This window comes from Cyanistes caeruleus, unplaced genomic scaffold (genome assembly GCF_971803275.1).
Source record: "Cyanistes caeruleus unplaced genomic scaffold, bCyaCae1.hap1.1 HAP1_SCAFFOLD_280, whole genome shotgun sequence".
NCBI lineage: Eukaryota > Metazoa > Chordata > Aves > Passeriformes > Paridae > Cyanistes > Cyanistes caeruleus.
Genome location: NW_028256055.1, coordinates 39,661 through 50,328, shown reverse-complemented (window position 1 = coordinate 50,328; position 10,668 = coordinate 39,661). Strand labels below are relative to the sequence as shown.

The following is a 10,668-nucleotide window of genomic DNA, read 5'->3' as shown; positions in this document are numbered from 1 at the left end:
GCCAGGAAGACGAAGCCCAACATGGAGCCCTCGATCCATATCAGCATCTTCCTGCGGGCAGTGTACAGCAACATCTCTGGAGGTCTGCAGGGGTCAGGATCCCCCCTAAAACCTCTCACAGACACCCCAAGCCCTTCCAAGCACCCTTCCACTCTCACCCACCCCACCAGGACCTCTGAAATGTCCTCCCAGTCCCTTCCCAGCCTCCCCAGGATCCACCAAAGCCCCTCCTGTCCCTATCAAGATCCCACAGCCCCCTCCCAGATGCCCCCCTGGACAATGCCCTGCCCCTGGACCTCCAAACCCTCTCCCAGTTCCTTCCCAGCCCCACCAGGACTCATCAGGAACCCTCTCAGTCTCTTCCCAGCACAATGAACCACATCCCAATCTCTGCTTTCCAATCTTCAGTCTCCATCCAGCCCCTCCAGGCTCACTCAAATCCCTCCCAGTTACACCCAGCACCCCCAAACTCCCTCCCAGTTTCCACCAGGACCCCCAGAACCCCATCCCACCCTCCCCAATAACCTTTAATCCCCTTCTCAGCCATTCTTGGCCCACAAACCCCTCTCCCAGTTTAAATCACTCTATCTCAAACTCCCTCCCAGTTACTCCCAGTGTCGCTCTATTGGGAACGGTGAGAAGAACAACACAGACTCTCTTGTGAGTTGAACAGGAGAGCTCTTAAGGTTTATTACCTCAGATCTTTTTTTATAGACCGATACATGAAAGTATAGAAAGTTAAAACTCTTATTGGTCAGTGAACTAACACATCACCATCATTGGTCACTGGGGTACACCACCCCTCGACCTTCTCTTGCAAGAAAACACGAAACTGACAAACAGCACCTGCAGGGCTGTTCTCTATCTCTGAGGATTGTTTTAATTCCTCCCCATGATTTCCCCGGCCACTTTCTCAGGAGGGACTGAGAAAGTTATGCAGCCTGCTATTCTACAGGCACTGTGCTCCCTACTTTTGCTCATAGTTAACATCCACACTCCCAGTACACCCCAATCCCCCTCCCAGCCCCCCCAGTGCCTCCCCCGCTGCTCCCAGCGCTGTGGGGGCCGGGCCGTGCCCCAGTGCCGGCTCAGGGGGTGCTCCAGGCTGCCGTGCTCCACCTGGCAGCTGGAGCTGAGCCCGCATTGCCGGGGGAGTTTCCAGCAGCACCAGGAGCTGCTGGCTCCAGCTCAAGGCCACCAGCGAGATGGACACGCTGGAGGGCACTGGGAGAGAGTGGAGACACACTGGGATCAGCTGGGTGTGAAATGGTGCCAAGGCCGGTCAGCTCTTCCTCAGCTCCACGCCAGGAGTGGAACACACCTCAGGAGCAGGATGACCCGAGGTGTGGCTTAGAGCAATGCTCTACAGCACTTAACAGCTGTCAGACACAGTGTGGAGGCAAGAATGGGGGGAAGGTCTTTTATATTGGGGTTCAGGGAAAGGTTTAACCGCCCAAGGGTCCAGGGACAAAAGACACAGAATACAAGTGTACAGCAATTTATATACGGGGAGGGCTCAGGGGTGGATACAAAACTTCAACCAGTGAGGGATATCCTGGGGAGGGGAATAGGACACATGGACCAATGGGGTGCCTTGGATTAGGGGATTTCCAAAGGGGACGTCCAAGCAGGGGGTTGGCATAAGGCAGGATTGACAGGGAACATTTGGGAACAAGGGGCAGGGTGGACAAGATTGATAGGGAAGATACTGGAAAAAGGGGTTGGGATACAATGATGGGCAGGGCAGGGGAGGAGATAACTTTGGGTTAAACCAACAAAGCAGGGGGGTAACAGCCTGGCTCAGCTGCAGGGGGGTCCCAGGGTGTGAGGATGGAGGGTTTGGGAGGGTTCCAGCCCTGGATACATGGGTGCACGGGGGTCCTGCTGCAGCGGAATGGGAGTTCAGGGGGGTCCCTTCCTCTGTTCTGGGGCTCAAGGGGTCCCGGTGCCTGAAAATGGAGGTTCAGGGGGGTCCTGGTGTCCAGAAATGGGGGTTCTGGGAGGTTTCCATTCCCGAGAATGGGGGTTCAGGGGATTCCAGGTTCCAGATAAGGGGGTGCAGGGGTTTTTGGGGCCGGGGAAGGGGGTCCCAGGGGGTCCTGGTGCCCCGAAATGAACGTTCAAGGGGGTCTCTGTGCCCAGGAAGGAGGGTTCACCCAGAAATGGAAGCGCAGGGGTTCCCCATTCCCAGTGTAATAAATGGAATTGATTCGTGCTAACTAAATTGTAACTGTTATTAAAGTTATTATTAGAAACTATCAAGAATCAGTGTTATAAAGCAGATGTACCCCTTTGCAGATGTTACATGTCAAAATTAAGGTACAGGATGTAGTTTAGAAAAGAAATGGTCAGTAAAACCAGAAAAAGGAGGAAACTTATGGGAAACATTAATGAATATGTATAAGCATACAGTATATAAGTTTAGCTTGAAGTGCTTTGTTTCATATGTGAGGTGAGGCGAGAAGACCCCCCCACACCCCGGTCGATTTTGATTATGCCTTAAGCATTTGTAACCACAGGCCAATTATATTCACACATATATATATATATATAAAATATGTATCTGATTATATCTACTAAATTGTATCTCTTTTTTACTAAATTGTATTCTTTTATTATTTTGTATCCAATTTATTAAGCTATGTTATCAATTAATTAAATTTGATTGTTTGGAAATTTGAAAGTCATTTATAACACTACTATATCAAAAGCAGTTAAAAGTGATTACAAACTGTGCTATATCAAAATCGTTCTGATTATAATAATTTGGAAAAGCCAACACATAATAGCGAAGGTCAACACCAACATAGTTCTTTATCACAAACACAGGGCAGGTTTTTCCCTTGCATGGAGCACTTGGGCCTTCCCCGGGCCCCTTCTGCCCTCCCGCAGAACCAGAGGCATTTTCCAGCGCACACAGTTTGTAAGCAAGAGCCGGCTGCAGCCCAGAAGGCTCCAAGCGCCTCCTTCCAGGCTGACTCTGCAGATGCCGAGGCTGCTCTGGGCTCTGCCAGGCTCTGCTGGGGCTCAGCTCTGGGCGAGGCTGGGCCCGCTCTCCCCTCGCAGTGCTCCGGGCAGCTGAGTCACAGCGGGAGAAGGACAGGACACCTCAAGGGATTGAGGTTTAACAGAGATTTTATTCAAATAACTGCCATAACAAACAGGCTGTCCTAACCTACTCTAACTAACTAACAGTGTTAACTAACATTACTAACTACTTGTCCTAACTACTATAACGAAAAGTTGGCCTCCTGTGCTTCATCTCCTCCTGCGCTGCTCCCTCAGTTGCTTTGCTGCAGTGATCAGAGGGGTCAGGCTGGAGAGAGGCTTGGCTGATGACAAAAATGGGTGCTGCCCAAGGGATAAAAAAGAAAGAAATGAACTGTTACTTTCCAGACTCAAGTTCCTCACAGGCTCTGTTGCAACAGGACAAAGGGGAATGGTTTGAAAGTCAAGAGAGGGAAGCAGGCTCAGATTAGATGTAAAGAAGAATTGCTCTAGCAGGAGAGTGGGGAAACACTGAGAGAGGGAGCCCAGAGATGTGGGAGGTGGCTCCTCCCTGGAAACATCCAGGCTCAGGTCAGGCAGGGCTCTGAGCCACCTGATGTGCTTGAAGATGTCCCCGCTCGTGGCGGGGCACCAGCTCCAGATGAGCTCGACAGGAGCCTGCCAAGCCAAAGCAGGCGAGGATTCTGCTGGCTTTGCGTGTGAAAAGCAGCGGGACTGGAGATGATGGGAGGGGGGCCCCACAAGAAAAGCCCTCCCTGGCGCTGCCGTTTCCCCCGCAGCCGCTTGGCATTCACCTGCAGCAGCTCCTGGGCAGAGAAGCGCCGCTCCTCGTCCGGCTCCAGGCTGCACTCGAGGAAGTCCCGCAGCAGAGCCGACAGGCGCCTGGGCTCCTGCAGCTGCGGGCTCCCGTTCTGCCGGATCAGAGCGCGGGCCTGCAGGAAAAGCAAACACAGCGCTCTGACAGCTTCCTCCACACCCACACGTGCTCACATCCAGCCCGCTTTCTCTGCCCCAGCTCCCCGGGCACTTTCCTCCCTGGCACAGATGCTGCTGCTCACAGCTCATTCTTCTGGGCCAGCCAAAAAACCCAAACCCTGGTGCAGCCACAGCCATTGCAACATCCAAATGATCTTGCCTTCAGAGCCGACTGCATTGGCTGACTTTGTCAGCAGGAACCTCCATCAGAAATAGCCCATTTTGCTTCTCCAAATACAGACGCCAGCTTTACAGGCCATTTTCAAGAGTTAGTGTGGTCTGCCTGTGTTATTTTAAGGGATTCTTACATCAAATGCATCTCTGCAGTGCCACTGACCCTCAAGTAAAAGCATTCCTGTTGCCCCATGCCAGAAACTGCCAGGCAAGGAACAGCAGGTTTGTGTGGCTGAAAGCTCAGGCTTGGTGACACAGAGAAAGTAAAAGGAAGGAAAGAAATATGTTAGAGTGTGGGGATGTTAAACAATCATCTTCATGTTTTAGACAAGTTTCCCAGTGAGAAGAGCCAGGGGGAGTTCATCTCACAAAACCTCTTTTAGAAACTCCTCCAGAAATCTTGTTGGGTTTGGGTGTGGGTGTTGTCGCTGGTTTGGGGTTTTGTACAAGACAACATTAGAGCTGATGCACTTGCTTCATGTATTTGGGTCATCCTCACAAGAGCTGCAACAACTTAAATCCCAAAGCAAATTGTTGCTGGAGGCTGCAGAATATTTGTCTGTGTTCAGGCTCAGGTGCTGTGGGAATTCCCTTTGCGATGTGCAGAAACCTCCAGCTGCTCCTCCCAGTGCAGGGTCACCCTGTGCTCACAGGCCTCTGCAAAGCCTGGAGAATTTGCCTCTTACCATGGCCCCCGTTTGCTGGAAGTAAGGAGGTTCTCCTTCCACCATCTCGATGGTCACAATGCCAAAGGACCAGATGTCCACCTTGGGGCCGTAAGGAGAACTGGTCACAACTTCTGGGGCCATCCAGTGAGCAGTGCCCACCATGGAGCTGCACTGGTCCTGCTCAGGGCTGAGCTGAGCACAGAGGCCAAAATCAGCTGAGGACAGAAACAAGCACTGTCAAAGGCAGCTGCAATGAGGAAACCAAGCACAAAGATTCCCCACTCTCGGTCTGGGAATGCAGTGCTGAATCCAGCTGGAAATGTCCTCAGGGCTGTAGCCAAGGAAAGATGGAACTGGACCCTGAAAGAAGCCCTCAGCTTTCATGCTTGGCTTTACTGATTTCCTTTGAAGCTTTAGACTGCAACTCCTGCCCCTCTGGGAGGGCCATTCCCAGAGCAAAGGCACTCCTGACAGCCTGCTCCTCTCCTGAGCTCTCTGCACGGGGCAGCCGCTCTCAGCTGGCAGCAGGGGCCGGGCAGTGCCACCAGCAGCACTTGTGGGGCTCTGGCCCTCACTGGGAAGCAGCCCCACAGCCGCACCCCGGGAGCGCCGTGCCTGGCCAGGAACACCCACCCAGCTTGACAGAGCCGTCCATTCCCAGAAGGATGTTGGAGCTCTTCAGATCTCTGTGGATCACCCGGATGGAATGGAGGAAATCCAGGCCCTGCAGACACTGAGAGACAACAAGAAACACGAGGGGAAAAATCAGAGGCCGGAATATATCACACAAGAAAGGACAGTTTAGAATTCTGCCAGCAGCAACTTTGCTGTGACAGCCCAGGAGTGCAGTGCAGACAAGCTCCAGGCAAAAGGTTCAAGGCAAAGCTGAGAACAGGAAATCAGATCCAAAAAAGACAGAGAGTACCACAACAGCAGGGAAGAGGACAAGAACAGAGTAGAAATGCAGTGATATTTGCAGGCCATTCACTTCAGAGGCTTTTTCCTCTCCAGCTCATAAAAACAACACAGAAACAAAGGCCTGAGCATGGAGCCACTCTGCTCTCACAGCCTCTTTGGAAGGACCACGGTGTCCCAGCCATGGGAAGCACAAGCAGGATCCCTCACCTCCTGACTGACAGCTGCCATCTCTCCTTCAGCCATGCGTGTCTGTCTGACAACGTCCTGCAAAGTTCCTCCATCCATGTATTCCATCACCAGCCAGAGATCTCCATCAACAAGGAAGCTGGAAGAGGAGAACAATGGCACAGAGATGAATGTGCATTGCTCAATTCCCCCAGGGAAAAGCCCAGAGTGGAGTTTTGTTCCCAGGTCACTTGTCAATGAGGACAGAATCAGATGGAGAGACATTCCTGCCAGGCTGCACAGGCCTTGGAATCTGCACAGTCTAAAGGAGAAGGAGGCACCCGGGAGAAAGGAGAGGCCTTAGATGGCAAGCAGGTGAAAAATGCACTTTAGCCACAGCCCAGCTCAATGTGGAACCACAACACTTGTCCCCAGCTGCTTCAGCATCTGAGCTCATCAGTTCCACCATTCCCTCCGGAACAAGGCAACACAACTTCCAGAGTTATCCAGGGGAGGAGGCCGTGCAGCACTTGGGGCAAAAGCAGTCAAATGCTTGGAAAACCTTGCACAAAGTCCCTTCAGAAATAGGCAAGGCCATTGAAAAATGGGAAAATGAGGCATTTCTGGAAACAGGAACCTGGTCTTCCTGTCACCTGCAGCAATGGGAAAGGGCTGGGAAGAAGAAGCCAAGGAAAATAATTTCTACCAGGGTTTATCAGCACTTGCTGTAAAACACAGCAAATGGGGTCAACTTGAAGAAAAAGCCAAAGCAAAGCAACAAAAGCACATGGAAGGAGTGAAGTGCCAGGCTGTTGTTCTGGGAAGATATGGCCGGGTCAGGCATTTTCAGAACAGGCTACAGACTGGGGATGCCAGGAAAGATGAACGCAGGGCCCGTGTATGGGAAAAGACCTGAAGCACTCACCTGTCCAGAGAGTTGACAATGTTGGGGTTCTTCTTGTCCTTCAGGACCACGACCTCATTCACAGCTCGTCCCCTGTTGTGCCCTCTGAGGCTCATTTTCTTGATGGCCACCTGAAGGGACATTGCAGACCTTTAACTGGAGCAGTCTGTGGCAGGAGGCCACAGCAAAGACGGAGCGAGTCTTTTTGGAGCGAGCGAGCCGGGCTGTGCCAAACTGCCTTGGGATGGGACACCAGAGCTCAGCAAGTGCCATTCCCACAGCCCATTGCTCTGCTCGCTGGGGCTGTTACAGGACTCATGGCCAGAGACATTTGGCTCTGTAAGCTCTGCAGAAATGCTCCCTCAGCTGTCAGCCTCAAAGCTATAACAACATTCTCTGCACCTACAGTCTTCTCAAATGGCCTCAACACTCTTAGGATTATTATTCAAACACATTTTGCAAGCAGGAGGTAATTCTGTTTCTGTGCACACAGAGCAAAACAGCCGGGAACCCTTTAGCAATTCTATGGCATTTGGCCATGATTTCAAATGTCCCTGCTCTGTTTGGGATAGCACAACAAAGCAAACGTGCACATCCATTGCTCAGATAATCCCTGTCCCAGCTGCCACTGACACCAGACCCAAACACAGCTGCAGGGTTTAGGAGAGAGCTTTGCTCTGCACATCCATCTTCTCATTTCTCTCCCTGTCTCTGTGGGGACAGCTGCAGTAGGACTAAAACCCCAAACTGAGCCCAAGCAGGATCTCTCCTTAATTAGGCCTTGAGGTATCCTGATGAAACTCAGGATGATAAAACTGCTAAACAGTGTTCCTGTCTGAGGCTGGGATGAAGGTAAATTGGGCCTCAGTCTCCACCAGCTGATGCATTCACACTTTTAGACATGAAGACCAGGCCAGTGTGTCCTGCTCTGACAGACACCGCTGCCCTCCTTGCCTTCCTTTGGGCACTTGAGAAGGACCAAGTCTGTCCCAGCTTTGCTCTGCAGGCTGACCCTGCTCTGCCTTCAGAGGAGCAGCCTGTGCAGGAAAGCTCTGCTGGGCCCCACAGCTCCAGCCACAGCTCCCAGCAGAGGGGAAAGCCCTCGAGAGATGCCAGACGTGCTGGGCGTGTTGACACTGACCTCTCCTCCCGTGGCCCTGTCGAGTCCTTTGGAAACGGTTCCAAAAGCCCTGGAGACAAAACAGCAGAGAAGAAAGAAGCAGCGCTTTAGGCCCTGGCAGTGAAAGGCAGCCCAGACAGGAGATCTCTGCTGCCTGCAGCGTTCACAAAACACCCGAGTGCATCCACCCTTCAAACAACAGCAGAGCAGCCACCAGCCCTCTGCCATGCAAGGTGCCTTCTGACCACAGTTATCAATTCTGATCAGCACTGAGAGGCAGCAGCATCGTACCCCAGTGTCTGAAGGGGTTTGGAGCTCTCCTGACTTCTCACTGCATCCCGCACCAGCAAAATACCTGGGCCCTGCTTGTGCAGAAGTAACTGCCTTGCACTTACCCTTGGCCAATCTGCTCCAGTTCCAGGTATTTCTCGGCAGGCTCCCCCACGCTCACGGTGTTCCCTGAAAGAAACCAGGGGGAAGATGCTCCCTCTCAGATGAGAGCCAGAATGCAGCCCCACTCCCTGGGGCCGGGAGCCCCTTGCTCTCAGCTGGGAAGGACAATAAATGACCCTGTGCCATTCAGCTGCAGAGCAACCCTGGGTGCAGCTGATGCTGAGACACACACACAGCACCCTGCTCTGGCACACAGGAACAGAGCAGACGTACTCAGCTGCATCAGGCTCCACTCCCCGCTCCCCTCTGGCTGCAGGGCTGTGCTGCTGTCAGAATGTTCAGCCCAGGATCCTGCAGCACAGGGAGCTTCGGTGTCCTCTTCAGGAGCAGAGGGAGGTTCCTCATCCTCTTCCCAAAGCAGTGCAGGTTCCTCATCCTCTTCCCAAAATGCTGCTGGTTCACCCTCCTCTTCCCAAGCCACAGGACGTTCTCTGTCCTCATTCCACACCGGCAGATTGCCGTCATCCTCGTCACACGCCATGGGAGCTTGGCCATGCTCATCCCACACCAGGGGACATCCACCGTCCTCATCCCCCACCGGGAGATGTCCACTGTCCTTGTCCCACACCGCGGGAGCCTCGCCGTTGTATTCCCAAACTGCGGGGTGTTCTCCCTCGTCTCCCGGAACAGCGGGAAGTTCACTGCTCTCTTCCTCCTCTTTGGCCTCCTCTTTGCAAGCAGAGGGAGCCAGAGGAGGTGCTGATGCTGCTTTGGTGCCCTGTGGACAGACGGGAGCGTGAGGGACGAGAAGTTCTATCTCAGTTATCACCTTCTTTATCCTCAGCTACACATCCAGCTGCACTAAGCAGAAATAGGGTTCAGAGCTGTTCAAACTAACAATGGGCTAAAGCCCACATTGCCACTTATTGTTGGGAATTCCATATTCCAGCATGGCTAAAGCCAGCAAGCAATCTTCTGCCTGCAAAACCAGTCCTGCAGCTCTTCAAAAGCTCTTCAGCAGAAACAGAGAAAACTGCCAGGGATCTCTTTGCTGCTGCTGCTGCTGCAAAGACACTGACAGGAACTTTCCTTCAGCCTCCCAGGCTGGCACTCGGCTGCCACACGCCGAGCTCACAACTTGCTGCACAGTTCTGAACACCAAAGCTTCCTTTGCCACTCACCGAAGGAGGAGCTGCTGGGGATCCACGCGTGAGGTGCCCTGCAACGGGAGAGGGAACGTGAACCAGATGCTGTTAGGAAAAAACTGCCTGTGGTGGGAAATGAGCAAGGCAAGCCCGAGAGAGCATTTTGCTTTCACAGCATCCCTCCAGGAGCCACAGGCCCTTCACACAGCAAGCAAGAGAGCAGCACAAAATACTGGGCTGTGTCAGCTCTTGGCTGGAGCAGCAAACGGAGGGAGTTCCAGGCTCCGCTGCCACAGACTCCCTGCTTGAGGGAACAGAACCCCCCCAGGCCTCATTGCAAATGCTGTGCACGCCCCGCTGGCTGCAGACACCCCCTTTTTCAGCTGCAGCTGCTGGCAGGAGCTCCCCCAAACCAACCCTGTCCTCAGGGCAATTTGGTTACAGAGTCAACTCCGTTCCAGTGGAAGAACAGAAAGCACACAGCAAGCCCAAAGCCACAGAGGCTGCACCGAGGGAAAACCTCAACTTACATGCCAAGTGGGTTAAAAAATACCCCGAATAAGCCACAGAGAACAGAGTTCCAACTGCAGCAACCACTTGCTGCATCATTTTGGCTGCGCTGCACACGTCTGCAGACTGTACCCCTGCAAGCACAGAAGGACACCCGTCAGGGGCTGGGCTGGCTGCTGAGAATGCCTCGGGCAGGAGGATCCTCTGGCAACGAGCAGGCGCCCAGAGCCGCTCTGGACACTGAGGCCTCCGTGTCCCACAGCAACGGGAACACCACGGGGACGTGGAAACGCTCCTGTGACACCACAGCAGCCGCTCACGCAAAAACCGCCTGGAAGCTTCTCCTGTGTCACAAAGGAGCACAAAGAATCCTCCCAGGGCACGGCCTATTGCCCAAAGGATCCAAGAGGAACTCTGAAAATGCAGCAAACAAGGACACCCCATAGCCCAGCCTGAGCACTGAGGAGGAACGAGGACAGCACCAAACCAGAGCAAACACAACCTGTAGTCACTGATACTGCTGAATAAAACCAGCAAGGCTTGTTCCATCTGGAATCTTTGTTCTAGTTCTAAAAACAAGCAAGGTTCTCCACTGTAAATATACAGAAGGCAGGAACTGGGGAGGAGGTGGGATTAGGAAGGAGGAGGAGCAGGAGGAGGGAGAAAGGAAAAGGAGGAGCAGGAACA

General features: G+C 53.1%; 1 protein-coding gene across 1 annotated transcript; it reads right to left on the bottom strand.

Moving 5' to 3' along the window:
• Nucleotides 1-3,117: 3,117 nt before the first annotated feature.
• LOC147645458 (serine/threonine-protein kinase PAK 1-like) lies at nucleotides 3,118-9,569 on the bottom strand. The gene is made up of 10 exons (XM_086874597.1): nucleotides 9,508-9,569; nucleotides 8,600-9,104; nucleotides 8,329-8,392; nucleotides 7,955-8,003; nucleotides 6,835-6,944; nucleotides 5,952-6,069; nucleotides 5,460-5,559; nucleotides 4,845-5,041; nucleotides 3,804-3,941; nucleotides 3,118-3,351 (listed from the first exon to the last, which is right to left on the bottom strand). Exons 2-10 carry the CDS (start codon nucleotides 8,865-8,867, stop codon nucleotides 3,259-3,261), a joined length of 1,137 nt encoding a protein of 378 aa, XP_086730723.1. The 5' UTR covers nucleotides 8,868-9,104; nucleotides 9,508-9,569; the 3' UTR covers nucleotides 3,118-3,258.
• Between the last annotated feature and the right edge of the window lie 1,099 nt (nucleotides 9,570-10,668).